Below are 19,239 nucleotides of genomic sequence, written 5' to 3'. Positions count from 1 at the left end.
TCTTACATTTTCCAGGTCGTTGTCCTGATGGCTGAAATATTACAATAACAAAAGGTAGCATATAATCCCTGGGACAGTGACTAAAGTTGAAAAAAATGATATCAGAATGGCTAAAGGGTCATGGTATAAATAAATCTTGAGTTTTATGGGAGATTAGAGTCATTTCTTAAATCTTAGAATATTAGAAATATACAAGAGGGATTTAATTTGTTCTCTATAGAAACTAAAGTACAACAATGATTAACATCTGAAAGCTATATGGTGAGAAAAATAAGCTGATTATAAGGAGGAACTTTCTAATTGTAGGTCTGTTGAAACCTAGAATGAGCCGCCAGGAGAAAGTAAAATGACATTTAGTATCTGAGCAGAGTTTAGATAAGCCCTTGCTAAGGATGTTGCATAGGCTGAATGCCTGTTAAAGATCCTTTCAGCCTTGAGAGATGCTTCTATAACTGAGTAAGAAAAGACTCTATAGTATTTAAGCACTATACTAGGTACTATTTTGGAATTGACAGAGAGCAACAGTGACTGGGATGTATGGAAGACTTGATTGAGTTTTTGAAGGACATGTAGGCCTTGAATAAGCAAAGATTAAGTGGCTATCATCATCTCTGCACATTAATGTGTGTGTATGTGAGTAGAATGGGAACTTCAGGAGGAAGATATTATTGGAGTGGAAGGTTGAAATGGGAAGTAGAAGTAAAGATAGTTCATAGGTTGGGACTAGGCCATGATATGGACACAGGCTATAAAGAAGCTACTATTAGCAGTTCAGACATCTAGCAATGAGGGCCTTCTATTGGACAGTGTGGGTGGAGTTGGCAAATGTGAGCAGAAAAGGAGAGGGACAAATGAAAAAACACAATAGTTTTAGGTCTGGTTGGTGGTACTGGTTGACAGGATTTGGGTAGATGTGAAAGAGAAATAATAGTTTTCTTTTTAAATTTCCTCAAATTTTTATTTTTTTATAGCCAGCATTTGAGTTTGGTTTCTGATTTTCTGCCTTGGAATGAATTTGTCTGTGAGATTCATTTGTTTACTTTTTTATATCCTACTTTTATAACTGCACATAAGTGGGAGTGAAAAATGAGGAGACATTCCCATTTCTTTTGGTTCTCTTTAACCTTAATAAAAGTTTAACAAGTTAGTTTGAAGCTTGTGGCCAGATTAAGCCCCTGTGTGGTCCTGATATCATTCGTGAGAATCATCTGTGGGAAGGCTCTTGGTGTTTCAGCCTTGGCCTCTCTGTACCTGTGGTCCACGGAACAGGAGTAACATCAGATAGGAGTGCTGGCATGTCTGTTGTGCTTCCTGACATAAACTGTTCTAGACTTCAACTGGTAGATGAACATAGCCTGCTATTTAACTCTAATTGTCTGTGTTTATCCTTCTTTAAGAAGTAGTGATTTTTTTCTGTGAACATGCCCATTTACAATCAATTTTGCTCCACTTAAGAGACCACGTTCTATTTGGTAGCGAACTGCTGCCATTGTTGTCACCCAGGACATTGATTTAAGTTCATGGCGTTATATTCTTCCTTAATGGCTTCCTATAAATAATATGGCCGTTGGTCTTAAAGTAAAGTGCCTGACCAAGTATCATGGATTTTGGTGTTTTCTTTTAATTTTCAGCATTTGGAGTGTGTATGCATGTAACAATGAGCATTAGAAAGTTGAAACATTTAATTTATGGGCTTGCTGAGTGTTCTTGATGTCATTTTGGTTGACTTTATGTGGCTTTTTAATGTATAGAGTTCAATGCTTTAAACGCATAGTGCATTCTTTTCCTTTTTCAATAATTTATAAACTCCGAGTTTGTTGCATACAGATTACATAATTGATTATAAATGAATAATGTGGGAATATTCTTTATCTTTCTTATCTATCCCTGGAGCATACTGTAAAAGCCAGGCAAGTCATAGAAGCTCAAGGATTTCTTCTTACTGATATCCATAAGTTACATTTTACTGCTTTTTCTGTAAAAAGAATGCACTCTCCTCCAATTCCTAGAGCTGCCCTTTCGGTTTCAAGGTGCCAAGTCAAGCACTTCACAACTTCTCACTATGATCAGTTCTACCACATGGGGGCTCTGGCAGCGGGCTAGGCTGGGTTTCTTTATGAACAGGGGCTTAATGTAAATAACTCACCTTTATAAAATCATTTTATTATACAATAAAGCATAGATTTAGAAAATTACACAAAAATAAAACCCATGATTCAACAACCTTTTATGAGATGCACACTACGCAAATGAGGAAAGGGCCTCAGCCAGTCTGAGAGGCTTCTAAGTTCTGCATCCTAGTCACAACAGACTCATCTCCCTACCCCTATAGAGAACAGTTAGCGTGAACTTTAGCCTTTGTTTGTTATTTCATTGTTCTTTTCCACTTACATATACATCCATAGACGCTGTAGATTATTAGTCTTGTCTACTTTAAAAATATGTTAAAGTCTCCTTTAATCTGTGAGTTTGTCCTCCATCCATTTCTCTTCCTCACGATGTATCTGTCGGGGCCCTGCAGAGTCTGCATTGTATTGATTGTTTTCAGTTCACGTTCTTCTCAGTTTTCTGCAAAATTGGCAACAAGTTCCCAAGTCATGTCTAGTATAGTAGTCCCCCGTTAGCATTGCTGGAGGTGGCGCTTGGTGTGATTGCAGGGGGTGCAGAGGGCAGGCTGCAGTATCCAGGCACAGCCTAGAGTTGCTATTCACAGATTAAATTTCTCCTACTGCAGGGAAGCCACAGCTCTACTCTTCAGACTCTCAGCTGAAGGAATCAAGTCTACCCAGAATACTCATACTCTCCTTTAAGGATAATTACCTTTACTTAATATCAATTGGTTATGGACTTTAATCCCATCTTCAAAATACCTTCACAGAGACACTTAGGTTAGAGTTTGATTGACTAATGGGACTGTAGCCTAGCCAAGTTGATATATCAAAAGGCCACCACAGTTATCAGGTGCATTAATGATTTAGATATTTTAATTATTATCTTTAAAACATCATTATTACTAGGATTTGCTGTTAGGGCTTTTGCACAAATCACCAATGATTCTCAACATCTCTGTGAAATAAGCAGGTACAAATTGCTGTTCCCATTTTTAGAAGAAAAAATGGAAATATGAGAAGTAGAGTAGTCCTCCTTTATTCACAGATTCGCTTTCTATAATTTCAGTTACCCAAGGTTCACTTGAGGTTTGGAGATATAAAATGGATTTTTTTTTAATAAACAATTGATAAGTTTTAAATTGTATGACACTCTAAGCAGCATTATGAAATCTTGTCCAGCCTTCTCCATCCTGCCCAGGATGTGAACTATCCCTTTGTTCAGCATATCCACTCTGCCTATGCTACCCACCCATTAGGCCTTAATAACAGTCTCAGTTACCAGATTGACTTTAGTGGTATTGCAATTCTTGTGTTCAGTTAACCCTTATTTTATTTAATGGCCCCAAAGTGCAAGAATAGTGATGCTTCAGATATGCTAAAGGGATATATAAAGTTCTTGCTTTAAGTGAAAAGATGAACGTTTTGGATCTTACAAGGAAAGAAAAAAAATTACATGCTGAGGTTGCTAAGATTCATGCATGCTAAAACTCAATCTTCTGTCCATGAAATTGTGAAGAAGGGCAAAGAAATCCATGCTGCTTTTGCAGTCTCAACTTAAACTGCAAATGTTGTGGCCACACGGTGTGACAAGGACTTCGTTAAGATGGAAAAGGCATTAATCTTTAGTAACTACTTTGGTGAACTTACAATTATCAGTTTAGTCTAATGATTCCTAGAGGAATGCTATTTTCTTATTCAGTGCTTAATCTTTTGAAATAAATATAACTTCTAGCAGGTATAAATGAGTGTGTTTTTCCCCCCCCTAAATAATATAATCTTCTAAGCCTTTAAGTTTGCCATGACAACCTTACATGTATCTAAAAAGCTTCAATTTAATTGTTCAATAATGATGATGATGATCGCTGTGTTATCTCTGTGACAGAGAAAAAAATGCATGTGGCAGACAAGCCCTGGTAAGGAACCTCATGGCTGGATTGTTGTATGATTCACTTCAACCTCATGAAATTATAGTGTACAAATTCACTTTGCGATTCATTTTTGGGGGAGAAAATGACAAGTACTGACAAATCAGATGTCATCCTCATCAAGCTATAAAACATGATCCTTAATACCCATCATACAGAACAGTCTCTTTCTAATCTCTCCCACTCTAAGGGGACGTAGGAGTCACATATCATTATGTGCTTAGGAAAAGCACTGAAAAATAACTAACATGATAAATGTGATTTAATTTTTTCCCCTTCAAGTCAGTAGAGTGAAATAATCTCTGAAAGTGTCCTAAGTGCCACATTATTTAAGTTACAGTTAAATTGCACTTACTTCTCAAGCTTAGAAAAGAGAAGATGAAATAAACTGTACCAAATTCTAACTACCATATTAACTTTGAGAAGTTTAAGCTGAAAGTAATCGAAATTTAAATGCATATGTCACTTAACAGGAAGTCCAGAAAGAAGGACTTGCTGACAACATTTCAGATGCTTTATCAAGATCCTGCTTCTGTCTTTCATCTTGACCTGCCCTCCTTAGCATTTAGGCAGGGCGACACAACGAAAAGGAGAGCCACCATGACTTCCCTAGAAGCAAGAAAATCTGGAAATGATGGCCTATTTCTGACAAATCTCATTGGCCAGAATCAGGGCACATACCTATTTGTAGACCTGTCCCTGTTGATGGGAATAAGACTGCTGTGATTGTTTTCAATCAATATTCTAGGGCAGTGGTTCCCAACTTGTTTTTGGCCATGCCTCACCTAAGCATTTCTAAAATCCTGATGTCTCCTCGGTGACATACACTAGTAATTCTTATAATTCAAAAACTGAACTCCGATTCACATGAAGAGAACCTAAAACGTCATTAACTTGGTCTAAACAAGCTTCCAAAGAACATGGCATCCATGAAAGAGAAAAATAAAAGAACTAAAAAAAATAGTTGAAGTATCGAGGAATAAATCACTAAGAAACAGTTTTTAAAAATAATAATATGAAGTGATATAAAACAATAGCAAATAAAGTTTCATAACATATAACAGAGAACTGAAATGCATAACTATGTCACAATATATATTTACTAGGTGTACCAGATAATAATGTGGATTTTTTTCAATAGATGGAGTTACACATAGGTTGATATATATGCAATTTGATATGTATGCTATTTTGTTATATTTGCAGCATGCTTCAAATCTTCATATGTTAAACTTGCTGAAGGTGTTAACGTCATGTTTTTACTCTTAAAAATGGCAAATTTCACACCAAAAATGAGCATTTGCAGTAAGTTTTAATTCATTACTTTATTTTGAAGAAAAGTGCTGCTCAATACTTTGGGAAGCTTATGGTGAACATGTTCCATCTCAAGATACTTGTGAATACTGGTTTAAGCTGATTTAAATGCTTTAAAAGTGATTATTTCTATGTGAAAGCCAAAGAGCATCCAGGTCAATTAAAAAGTTTGAAGACCAACAATAACAAGCATTATTAGATGAAGATGAGTGTCACACTCAAAAACAACTTGCAGAAAGATTAAACGTTGCTCAGCAAACAATTTCTGATCGTTTACAAGCAATGGGAAAGATTTTAAAGGAAGGAAAATGGGTGCCACATCAATTGAATGAAAGACAAATGGAAAACCAAAAAATCATCAGTAAAATGTTGCTTCGACATATCTTGATGCATAACCTAGGGGTCTTGTTAAAATGCAGATTTTGATTTAGTAGGTTTAGGGTGACCTGTAGACTTTGCATTTGTAAAACTCTGACAGGGGATCCTAATGCTACTCGTCTATAAGTTGCAAGGGGTTTGATTAATAATCTGTTTATAATAGATGTTGGGAATTAACCAATATTACCACTAACCTACTGTATGCCAGAAACTGAACTAGTCAAATAAACACTGCATACATCCTTAATGATGAAGCTTAGTTGATTTAATGGAGAATTGATAACACTTAGGGATTTTAATGACTTGCCAGTCTATTGCAACCCATGCAATAGACAAAGTATATAAGAAAATGTGATAAAGATCTGGAGTAGGGGGAAAGAATAGAGAGATAAAAACAACAACAACAAAAAATGGAGTGCTAAGTTTTAAAACTTGGATCATATACTTTTTGTGATTTATTTCTCAGAGTTAGGGTTATTTGCAATGGAAAAATTATATCAAATATCAAATCAGGATAAAGAGCCTGGAACTGAAAAATAAAGGCAGAAAACTATATGCAAACATTACTGCATAGGAGAGATTTACCTCAGCTTTTTTTGCCCACTCAACTAAAATGATAGCTTGTAGGATGGCAAGGATCTCTTATTTTGGATTATAAAAGAAAAAGTCATGATTATTTTTGACTTCTGAAATGTACATGTCATTAATTGTTATATTTGACTGTAATGCATTACTGAAAGTTGAGTAAATAAAACAATGTCTAACAGAGTAGATTATATGTTCTCATTGGTACAATGCGTTATTAAGGTTCAACAGCAAACAGTTTTTTGGGGGTCTGGACACATAATACCAATAAAACAGCAGCTTTGGTTCAGTCTAGAAGAAATACTGCTGGATTTTGTGTCATCAAACCTGGTAAAATTCTGTGGGGCTACATAGATATTTTCCTACTAATTTAGGAACAAGAGTAATTTATCACTGATATTGGTTGCTAAGATGCTTTAGATTTATGGGAATGTTAAGAACTTGTTTTTTTAAAGATTGGTTTCTGTTTGCAGAGACGAAATGGAGAAGATATACCAGTAGCCCAGACTAAGAACATCAATCACAGACGATTTGCTGCTTCCTTTAGATTGCAAGAAGTGACGAAAACCGACCAGGATTTGTACCGCTGCGTAACTCAGTCTGAACTAGGTTCTGGTGTGTCCAACTTTGCTCAACTAATTGTGAGAGGTAAAGTAAACTTGTTTTCACTGCATGAACTTGCATCGTTTTATTAGACCAAGAGCAACATAGTAAATATTGGATTGATTTTTAAACCTACTTCTCTTCAAGTTCCTATAAAATTGTCTTGTTATGCAATTTCAGATAATTAAGACTGTAAGTTATACATTTTATCAGACAAGATTTCAGTAAGTGTTTTTCATGGGCTGGAATCTCCTTTGATATCACAGAGCCAGTCATATAAAACACTTGACTTCATGTCGCCATCACCTGGTTTGCATTTTAACTTCAGATTCATATTTCCTTTTTAAAACAGCTACGCGGATATTATAGTTGTTCTTCAAAACATTGTGGCAACAAGGCCAAACTCAAAGTTCCTGTCTCCATGTAAACCTGTGATTTTTACCCATGTCACAACTCAGTGGTGGATGCTCATTAATTCTGACCCCTGTAGAATCTTAGAGCTAGACTTGCTAAGAGGTCCTCATTAATATTCTTGAATACCAAGGTTACTAGAGGAATTGTGAGGGATTATGACAATTAGAACATATCTGAGGTGAATACTAGAAAAATAAGTTCAAGGACATAATGTGTTATCACATTTATTCTTAGTCCATTTTATTCCATATGCTGTTATAAGTTGTACAGATACAACTGTAAATAAAAAATGGAGCTTACCCATTGAGGTATTTTAGGCACACTATAGAGAAAGATACTGAAATTTTAGTATGGTGGCATGTGTGATGAGGAACAATAAACAGAAAATGACAGGGATTTCTATTTTGTTCGAGGTCTGGAAGGCCTCTTTGAGAGGTGACAACTGAGCTGAATCTTTAAAAAAAAAAAAATGATGATGTTTGTCACGTGAAACTTGAGGAAATGCAGCTTTGTTCAATAGGCTATCAAGCATCAATCAATAATGACCCAAGTGAAAATAATGATAAATTATGCAAGTCTTGTCAAGGAGAAGTCTGCCAGATCCTAACAAAAACATCTAAACTGGACTGAGGTTTATCAGAGGTGTCAGGGAAGGCCTTCGTACAATAAGGTTTCTTTGAAATAGGATCCGAATGTTGAGATGTTGAGAAAAGCTGCCCACGTAAGGAATGAGGATATGAGGGCAGGGGTAAGATAGAGAAGTGCCATCGGACAGGGAGCAAGGCCTGTGTCAGAGCCCCGAGGTGCAGGGGAGAACTACATCCGTCTTTAAGCGAATATGTTTTATCATGCTTGACATCTAATGTCTTCACATACATCATTTCATTTTAGATTTACTTGATTTTAATACTGTAACCTTTAATACTTTGAGAAGGAAAATCATGGATCTCAGACTATTTTATAATTGCCCAGAGCCATAATGATCTAATAATTGTCTGTCAGAATTTAATCCTATGTTTCTAGATTCCTGGTGCCGGGCACATTCTTTTCCACCACAGCTTTAGCTCATTAACATCATTAAGTAATGCTATTCACCTCTGATAATGCCGTGGCCTGGCAGATCCTATAGGTCATCAATACAAAGTTTATAGATTGATAGGACTCTATTTTCAGTGAAACTTCTCTCATGTCTCCAGAACCAGGTCACCTCACCTGCTTGAAGATTATGAAATCACAGCCCCAATTCATTGAATAATAAGGAAATATAATATTTGACTCCAGGTTCAGATAGAAAGACAGTTTATCTTCTGTTCATTCATTCTTGCGTATCATCTTTGTTGAGCTTCATTCCAGCATCCATCCCACCTAAGCTTACTTTCCCCCCCTTTTATATTTTGATTGTTAACACTATTACAGCTGTCCCAATCCCTCCTTTTCTCTGCCCACCTCGCCCTTCCCCCCCGTTTCCCTCTGGCCATCACCATGCTGTTGTCCCTGTGTATGGGTTATGCATATATGTTCTTTGGTTAATCCCTTCACTTTCTTTCATCAAATCCCCTCTGTCAACTGTCAGTCTGTTCTATGAATTCATGTTTCTAAACATTCTGTTGAAAGCCTGACGGCACACCTGGGCAATCTTCAGAGTGTTTCATATGCTGGGGATGTGGGGAGGTGGGCGTGCTCTTGTTTCATCTTCCTCACACTGTATCTGCATGGCGGTGAATGTTCATTCATTATGCAGCCACTGACGGAGATGCGGTCTTAATAGTGCAGCCAGAGTGCTTTTCAGTACCTCACGATTGTGTGTGTGTGTGTGTGTGTGTGTGTGTTTCTGAGGAAATAGCCCCGTGATGTATTAAACAGATTATAGCAGCAAAGTTGATGTGTTTTATCCAGGGGCATCCTTTATAGATATAATTTATTCTTTCATATATTGTTTATTTTAAGAGATTTATTTTGTCATTACTAGAAACTCCTTGTTTATCTGAATCAACAAGTAGATTTTATGAAAGCTTGTTTTTGTTTTAACCTGGTAAAGGCATTGTAGCTATTTTAGGAGTGTTACCTGAGCAATGAATACTTTTTTCAATAAAATGTCTAAGTGGAGAATTATGAATTTCTTAGAAAATGATGGTTTTCCCCCCTTTCCTCTATTTTTGTTTTTTGAAAGAGAGTCCTGCCATATAACATACATTTCACTTTTGATTTTGTATTTTACCTGTTATGTTAAAATATGATGGTGCTTTGAATGTGTTATTTCAGAGTCTGCTAACATTTTAGAAAGATATTTTGTTAGTTCTGGCAGTTTTAGGTTTTTTTTTTAACATACTTTTTTGTTATATATCTAGTATTTACAGGTGATACTTTCCTTGCTGTTGTATTTGAAATCCAATTTAGAGCAATTCATTTTCTTGTTTGTCCAGATAACCAAATAAATATTGATAATAAAAACAAAATAATAACATGTGCTTTGGGGGTCTGCTGTCTTGGTGTTGAAATAGTGCTGAGAATTAACTATGGTGACAGGTCCTGTCTCTAATCGGCACTTTCAAAACTGACATCCTGTTACATGGATACAAAAGATGGTAATTTTAAGGGAAATTTTGGGAGCAGTGATATGAATAGTCTTTAATAAGAACTGGCATAGTATTGCCTGTTGTCAAAGATGACCCAAGGGTAAGAGTTTATTAGTGCATTTTCTCCTAAACTAAAAGTGACAGGGCATGCTTAAGGCTTTTTTGTTGCTGTTTGTTATAAATGAAAATTTTACTGCAAAATTCTCAGGTTGAAGAGTATTGATCTGTGTTCCCGCAGCTAGAGGTAGGGGGAAAAAAAAAAAAAAAATATATATATATATATATATATATATATATATATATACCGAAATAGAATTTACTTTGTCATGACTTTAGCATTGCTCGAGATCATTTTGAGTAATGATAACATCTTCAGCTTGCGGAAGCCAATCTTTATTGACAAAGAAGGTTTTTACAGAGATGAGATGGAGAGCAGATGGCTTTGCTCCATGTTCCTAGAAAATGGAAGTGTAAATATGTGAAATTCAGGTTGAAATGGTGTTTACAAACTTTAAACCAAAAGCACCAACTTTACAGTCTGAGTTATGTTATAGATTCTCATCGTCTCTCTTATTTGCAATCTTCTTTCTCTCTTACCTGCATGTACTAAAGACCCACTTACATTTCTAACACAGAAAACTTCTATAAAAGTATCTGATTGCTATGACTGACAAATTCTATTCCCAGTTATTAGTTATGCTTTATATCTGTTATTCTTATCTGTAAAATTCCAATTACATTTTAAGTCATTTAATGTCAAAGGCATGTTTTTTGGCCTTAGTTGTTGGTTTGAGTTTTAATTTTTAATGTCAACTATTAGCCATATCAAAATGCTCTGAACGTTAAGTATTGTTAATATTTTTATGTATTTTTAATGAGTATCAGTGACCTTTAGCTGTAAAGTAAATGTCAATTTTTCCAGCTTTCCTCAGTGTAACTGGATCTGTAAAACAAATTTTGATGTTTAAAATGATGAAGAACTGAATTGTTGTTGACTCTCACCTTTGTAAGGCAATGCCATCTAGCTTAAAAATAAGGGTGTTTGCTGATTTTTATAACTGGGGAGGTCAGAGACAGGCCTCAGGGTTGATTCCTTTAGTCATAAAAGATCTTCCAGTTCACTCATCAGTCCATGGTTTTGGCTTCTTTCCTAAGCCAGGGTTATGATCATGGGTAGCAATATAAATAACTACTTCCTTGGTCACATCCATTTGGATTTAGAGATGTTACTACTTCCCACAAGTTTCAGAAAATTACATGTTTGCATGTAGAGAGACAACTAGAATGCCCGGTGGAGAACTTTTGCATAAATATTGTTAGAAGGCATTATTAACACTTGTCAAGGAAGATTGGCACTGAGGAAGTATTTCATAAGAAAGTACAACTTAACCTTGAAAGAATATACAGAGTTTGGAATGTGGGAGAAAGGTGCTATCATAATAAGTCAGGTAACAGTATGGAGTGGGATCATAGCTTATTTGATGAATGGTGAGGAGTTAATAGAACCAGTTGCCTAAGACCCGTCATTCACTACACATGTGTGTGAAATAGAAAAGGAGTTCAAACTCACACTAGGTTTGCAATTGAACCTTTTACATTGTGCTCTTATAATAATGCTTTATAGTTCATGTTCCATCAGAACCTGCCTAGTTCATGTTCCTTTGCTCCAATGCCTAGTACGACTTTATGTAAAGACATTTATACTTTTCTGCCCTAGATAGTTTGGCTCAGTGGATAGAGTGTCTGTCTGCAGACTAAAGGGTCCTGGGTTTGATTCCAGTCAAGGGTACATACCAGGGTTGCAGGCTTAATCTCCAGTGTGGGATTATCTCTCATCATTGATGTTTCTATTTCCCTATCCCTTCCTCTCTGAAATAAATAAAAATATATTAAAAATACATTTATACTTTTCTAAAATAAATATTAATAAGTAACTAATTTTTATTAATAAATAAAACTGTTTAGTTGAAGACAGAGCTATGGGGCTGACTCTAAAAGTCTTATGGAATGGATGATGACCCACACACCCTTAACCACAGACAGAGTGAAGATTGCTAGTATATAGGAAAGGAGGATGGGTAACTTTTTTTTTTGTACTCACTTTTCTTTTTAGTATAAACTAGAAAGGGTAACTTAAATTTAATATAAATTTTCCTACTGGAAAAACAATCTTTTTAAAAAATATACATTTTTAATGATTTCAGAGAAGAAGGGAGAGGGCAAGAGAGATAGAAACCTCAATGATGAGAGAGAATCATTGAGCTGCTTCTTCCTGCATGCCCCACACTTGGTAAGAGACCACAACCAGGGCATGTGCCCTGATCGGGAATTGAACCATGACCTCCTGGTTCATGGGTCCATGTTCAACCACTGAACCACACTGGATGGGCAAATAATCTTGACGTAATCAGTATGTTGTATTCTAATCTTTTTGTATATGAAAGCTAAAATTCTGGTCTGAATATTTTATGTTAATATTTTTATATTAGAAGTAAGGACATATAGGAAGTGGAAAATATGACATACTTTACTGATGCTTTTGTTAGTTGGTGGTTAAAGGGCACCAACTAACAAAATTTTCAAATTTCTCATTTGAATCCTTCAGCAATCTGCTTAATATCTCACACCATTGATTTTTAACTTGTTTTCGTAGCACAGCTGCCAGACTTATCATAAATTCATATAAAGGTCCTTTTTCTTAACAGTGACTGGAAGATAACTTTTTTTGGCTTCTGTTGTGAAAACTAGTCAACTTGACAGGAAATTTGGTGTTATCTGGAGGAATTCCATTTAAACCCCTATGTTTCATGAAGTCTGAACTATCACGGAAGTCTAGGAACACCTGGGTAAAACACATGATAGTTTTCTCCAACTTCCACTGCACAATTAGAAAAGCACATGCAGTCAGTAGAGGTCTCTAATTTGGAGGAGATGCCACACATTGCAAATCTAAAAATTTCACTTTGCTACCCTTGAATATGGTAAAAGAATCATTTGAAGTCTCCTCTCATTCATAGCAGCTGCTTGTCATTCAGGTGATTCAATGTATGAGATGTCTGGTACATTTTTAAATTCTAAATGAGCAAAAGGGTACCAGACGTCCTTATTTTAGATAGTGCATTATTAATAAAACTGTTCTGTCCACTGCTGGGCATCATCATTCCAAACACCTTTAACTGTTAATTTTCTCCACCTCTTAATTCCCTATGCTACTTCACAGACATGGCAGAATGCAGCACTTGTTTTGCCGCATAGTTATTTTCCTGTTATGTATTCTTTGTTTGCTTTAAAAACAAAAACAAAATGCAACAAGAGTTCTTTCCCAAAGGACATCTGATTGTATTTGCGTAGGTGATTCATGTGTAGAGCTCTACATGATGTTTAGCCGTTGAGGTGCTTGTCCCTGTTTTTGGAGTGAATCTTCAGGGAGTTTGCTTTTGTTGGAACTCTCTTTTTAAGAATTTGAGAAGGATCAAAGAGGAAGCAGTGTGATTTGCATGCCAGATATTCTTTCTGTTGAACTGTTGGGAATTTGATTTCAGAGCAATTAGCATAGGTTTTTCCTCTCCTTCTGCACCCCTTAATTCAGTTCTCTTGGAGTGTGAACAAATGAACTTTGGGTCCACTTCTTCCAAAGGGCTTATGTCAACTTCTCAGACTAACAGTGTTTATTTAATGTATATTTCCATCCTCACTCACTATCAGAAAATCATCTGCAGCCTTTATTGAATACTTAAAATGGCAAGTAATAGGCACTAGGAAATTACAAAGAAAGGGCAGACATAGTTGCACTTTCAAGCAATTTATAATTTAATTATTGCATAGAAAGTATAGAACTATTGAATTTGTGGCACAGAGTTTTGATTTTGATAGCATTTTTAATCTCTACCGAAGGATTTACTCTATTAAAGTCCTTTATTAAGCACTGATTTATCATATAAAAGTGTTGTATGGTGAAATCCCTATAGAATGTTACACAGAAGCTCTCTGACTGATCATAGTGTCTAGGGTACAATGAGTAAAGATGGTGGTATGAGTTGTGGTGGAATATTATTTCATCAGCTGCAGTTCTTGGGTTTCTCCCTCCATCTTCAAGAGTCAATAACAACATGCTTCCCTATTAGCGTATGACTAACAGATGAGTTTGTATTTTTGCAGGTAGCATACACTGTTTGCCACTTAGATGCTCACATCTTTTTAAAAACCTGCTAACCAACATTCTGTTCACTAGTAAACTATCTTCAGAAACTTGACTCACTAAGAGTACAAACTAGGGCATACACAAAAAATAGAAAAAGCTCATGAAATGTTAGCTATAAGTCAAATATGAGTGAAATCAGTCAAAATCAACTTGTTCAATACCGTTTATCATATTACCACTGAAAGAACTTTTCTCTCCTTTTGGCTTAATATAATTCATGTTATTTTTTTTCTAAGATACATTTAATCTAGTAGAAATAAAAACAATCATAAGGTCAGCACAAATAAATGCAGATAAACATATCTTGTTCGTCCTGAGCATGGATTGTGTTTAGTTTATAGATTTTTTTTTAATAAAAGTTATATCATTGTAGTGTTAAAATTGAGAATTTGAGGAGTATAAGTGAGGACTGGACAGAGTTTAAATTATTGTAGGAAAGTTTGGGCGGCTTTTATCAATTCGTAAGTTCATGACAAAAGTTAACTTTGTTTTTTTACTCTTTATTTTCTGCTTTCTGAGCCCTACACAGGCATCTATATACAGTATAGCTATCTTTATGCTGCATTGCATAGTTTAGAAGCATATTTTGTGATGTCACAGAGTCTGTCTTTGTGTTAAAACAAATAGATAATTACCTGCACCCTTTTGAGAAGAAGTTTTACCCACATGGTTATTTACATCTTACTTGCCATTGGCATTTTCTTTCATCTTTATATGCATATGGAGGAAAGCATTGCTACTGTCACGTTAACATGCTACCTCCTCCAACAGCTTCCCTTAACATTAAAAAAAAGCAAAGCTCTTTCCTGGTCCAAAGGGCCTCAAATGAAATTTCCTCTGGGTTCTACCTACAGTTTATTTTCTATCACTCACCTTCCTTCACCCACAGCAGGTGTACTGACTCTTCCAAGCATCCCCCTACCTCAGGGCCTTCACACTTGCTATTTACTGCACCCATACTTCTTTTTTCCCTCAATTATATGCATGCTTTCACATTCTTTCTTCATTTAGATTTTTCTCTCAATTTCCCCCAGAATACCTAAAGGCCAAATGATGGTTATTTTCTATTATAATGACAGCTTAATATGCTAATTAGATCAGAGAACCTTCTGGACAACCTCCAGACTAAGCGGTGTTGCTGTGGGGGCTGAGGCAGAGGCAGCCGGGGCAGTGGCAGGGGCCAGGCCCCTTGCACAAATTTTGTGTATCAGACCTTCTACTCTGTTATAAAAGAGAATTTATTGATTTTGGTTTACTATTGTTTGTCTCTAGTTATTTAGTTCTAAACTTTCAAAAGCTCTTTGTATAATGCCTACTCTTAGTATGTACTGAACAGTATTTGCACAAGACATAGGTCTCAAGTATTATTGTATTGTTTGGTGAGATACAACAAATAGAAATATGTGTTAACTGCATCCTTCATTTGTCCAAATGTCATTGCATTTCCTCAGAATGCCCAGCCCCCCCCCTTTTTTTTTAAACCTTTACTGCCATGACTTTTATCCATGTAATCATCTCCTTTGCCCTGTACTTCTGTAAAAAGCCTCCTCACTGGTTTATCCACATCAGTGCTTACATCCTGCATCTCGCTCTTCACACAGCAGCAGGCTGAGCGTATTACACAAAGTAAGGCTGGCCTTGCTCGGCTGGCTCTCCTGGCTTCCTGTCTATGCAATATAAATTCCGGATGTCTCACCAGGTTCCTAAGGACTATCTTCTTCCCTCTCGGCCCTCTACTCCAGTGGTGGGACTCTCCTTTGCTCACCTGGCTTTCTTTCACACTGACTTTCTGTCACTTGCTTTAAATGCATCATGCTCTTTTCTTCCTTAGGGATTCAGCCTTTTCTGTCTGCCCCGTGTTTCCTCACCAATCTTCAAAATAACACAGCATCAGCCTGCACCACTAGACTGACCAAGTCAATTGGCCATTTGCTTGTTCACTGGTATGTCCCTGTAGGCAGCACATGGCCAATATCCAGCAAATAAAATCAAGTCATTGTCGCTAAAGAAACAGAAGCATCATGGGTTGTAAAGTGCCATGTGAATGGCATGGACTTAATGTGTAGAGCAGCACAGGGTAGCCTCATCACTGCCTTGAGTGGTCAGGGAATGTATTGAGAAGGTAAAATGCTATCTTACCATTGAAGGGTGGGTAGGATTTAGAGCACATGTGTCAAACACAAGGCCCGCGGGCCAAATCCGTCCCGCCAGGCCTTGCAATGTGGCCCGCACCGCGCTGTCATCACTGCACCCCGCTGCGTTTCCATCACAATGACAGTTTATGACTGTTCAGTAAACCATTCGGCCCGCGATTTAGGCTGGATTTTAGATTTTGGCCCCTTCTCTGATTGAGTTCGACACCCCTAATTTAGATGCTTGAAGTTACATAAAGAACATCCCCAGTGCAGGGCATGGCATGTGCTGGCACATGTTCTTGTGGACTAGTATTAAATATCGACTGTAACACAGTGGTTTCTAGGCAAGAAGTCTGAGATGAGTCTGAAAGTGTACTCTGAGGCTGACTGTGGAGCAATTGGAATACCAGACTAAGGAATACAGGGTCCCCCTCCAATACCCGCTATCTGAAAGTACAGCATTCCTAAGAAAACTTTTCTAAGCTGTAACAGTATAAGCAGAAAAAGCAAGTACAATTAATTTACGTAGAAATTTTTTTTTTATCATTCTCAGAATGAAAATTCAGCACACATGCAAATGTCTTTATTTCCTTCTTCATGATTAAAATGTTGAGTTCCATCCACCTTTATGCTGATGGTAACAAACTTAAGAGATCTTCTGATATGTCTTTTAAAAAAAATCTTTATTGTTGTGTTACATATGTCCCCTTGTCCTCCCCCCCCTCCCCGTCCCCCAGTCCCCCCATTGACTTCCTTCATCCCTCCTGATACATCTTTCTAACGGATACACAATATAAACTGAGACGAACACAGATTCTCACCGACTATCGCAGCTCGGTGCGGAAATGCAGAGTGTGGTTCCAGGGATGGAGCTTTCAGGGCCACTCTGGCTGATGAGGTGCTACTGCCTGTAATAAAGGCTCACTGCAAACAAGCACTGAATCCTATTTTGGCTTTTTGCCTTGTTTCATAAAAGCAAAAATACTCTTGTGATTTCTTTCAGTTAGTGAAAACAGTGACTAATGTTGGTCTTTCTTAAAAGGGAAGTGGTGTCCTTAAGTTTACAAAGTGCGTCTATAATCTACACTAATAAAAGAGTAACATGCTAATTGACCATACCTTCGAGATGCCCACCAGCCAATCGGGAGTGAGTATGCAAATTAACCCAACAACGATGGGAGCCAGGGGAGGAGCAGGACACTTGCATCATCGCCATGGTGATGACTCAGTTGTTCTGCACCACCCCAGCCTCTCTGGGCAGCATGGGGAGGCTGAAAGGCGGCTCTGACTAGAGCAAAAGTGATGCCAGCAGCCAGGGGAAGAAGCCCATTCTTACACAAATCTTCGTGCCTTAGGCCTCTAGTATCTCAATAAAGCTGGAAAATATATTTTTTTTTAAAAGTGAAGTGGTGTAAGGTGAACTTTTGCAAAGCAGGGGATACCTGTGTACATTTATTAAGTCATTTGATGTGGGAGTTTCTGGGAGTTTTACGAAAGGGTATTCATGTCTTCATTTGTCTCAGAAAACCAGGATAGGAGATGGTTTGGAGAATGAACTTGCAGGGTGTAAGTTTGAGATAGTGATGAATCCTTGAGAGGGGTTGTGGTTGTAAGAGCATGTGAAGGCTGAGAGATTGTAGTGCACATCTTTTTAGGAACATTATGGAATGATAGGAGCAGTAACCTGGAATAGTAGGTGAAATATGGTATTAATGGACAGAAATTTGGAAGACCTAGAAGAACTTATTTGAGAGCATAGATGATCATTTTGGTTGTAAACTTTTGATTGGGGGTGCTAAAGACAGATTTAAAATATTTTGGTGTAAATGTAAAAAAAAGCATCAACTAATTGTAGAATATTAGAGATTCAACATAAGATAAATTAAACAATATGTACATAGTGCGTTGTATTTTCTGAGCTTTCATTTCATAGGCTTTAGCCAATATTAATAAAATTTGTTATGTTGTCATACGTAGAATAAAAGCACATGTATTCAATTAAATGGGATTTTTAAAAGGAGGCCTTGACATGGTTAAATGTCCTTCTCTATTTCTGAGATTATTCACATATAAAACCGCATCTAAAATTCATGATGTGTAAATATTTTCCCCCTGATGCTTTATGTACATTCCTGGTTGAAGGCCAGACTAACCATTGAGTGAAAATCTTTTTTCTATTCTTTGTAAAAACTTTTTACATCATAAAAATAAGACATTCCCTCTGAAGACTTATTCACTTTCTTTGCTCTTCAGAATTTGATTGCCCCTGGTATTAATGCCCCTAGACCTGTCTTTTTTGTACATCAATGTTGTAAATCATTGGAAGGAGGGGAATGTTTTTCTAAGACTTCTGGCCAACAGCATTTTTCAATCCTCAAAGAATGCCATTCACTGCAGCAGGTGGCTTAAACGTGTTTACTTAAGGGTACATAAAGAGTTCCCACCTGCCATACTTTTTCTATGTTAAAACCACACTAGGTTTGACATTTCTTTTTATCGAGTAAGATTATTAAAAAGTAGTTACTATAACTGGATTGGTTGATGCATGGCAATGATGAAAACAGGGTGTTTGGGAAGCCACATGGATGGTAGGTATGCAAGATGCCAGAAAAGCCATATATTAAAGAGAATTTGAATTACAATAGAAACTGAATCCCAATTGCCATGGGAACATTTTGATCATTTTGATTTATTAAAATTCTATAACAGCATTCAAATGGAATAGAGTTAAGACCCTTTAGTCTTGTATAGTTTATGATATACCAACCACTGTGTAATTAGTATCATTTTTTAAGTTCCTCATAGCAATAAGTGAAAAAGTAAAAAAAATGGATGGATAAGAGGTTTATCTTAAATGGCACTTTTCACAAATATTCTTACATCTAACTTTAAATTTCTCTTATGTTGGCACTGTGTCAAGGATAAACTCATGTTTTGTAATTTCAACATGCTATTAGTACCTTATGTTTTTATTTTTACTATCAGACATTTTTTTAA

General features: G+C 36.6%; 1 protein-coding gene across 7 annotated transcripts in view; it reads left to right on the top strand.

Moving 5' to 3' along the window:
• Nucleotides 1-19,239, top strand: part of PTPRK (protein tyrosine phosphatase receptor type K) — a 452,587-nt gene that overhangs the window by 239,896 nt on the left and 193,452 nt on the right. For all 7 annotated transcript variants that reach the window (XM_036414972.2, XM_045572992.1, XM_045572993.1 and 4 more), the window contains exon 6: nt 6,787-6,961. In XM_036414972.2, the coding sequence (XP_036270865.1) occupies nt 6,787-6,961 (175 nt within the window). The remainder of the gene's footprint in view (nt 1-6,786; nt 6,962-19,239) is intronic.

Source organism: Pipistrellus kuhlii, unplaced genomic scaffold (genome assembly GCF_014108245.1).
Source record: "Pipistrellus kuhlii isolate mPipKuh1 unplaced genomic scaffold, mPipKuh1.p scaffold_m20_p_5, whole genome shotgun sequence".
NCBI classification, from domain to species: Eukaryota; Metazoa; Chordata; class Mammalia; order Chiroptera; family Vespertilionidae; genus Pipistrellus; species Pipistrellus kuhlii.
The sequence above is the reverse complement of the archived record's forward strand: the minus strand, read 5'-3'. Positions and strand labels throughout refer to the sequence as shown.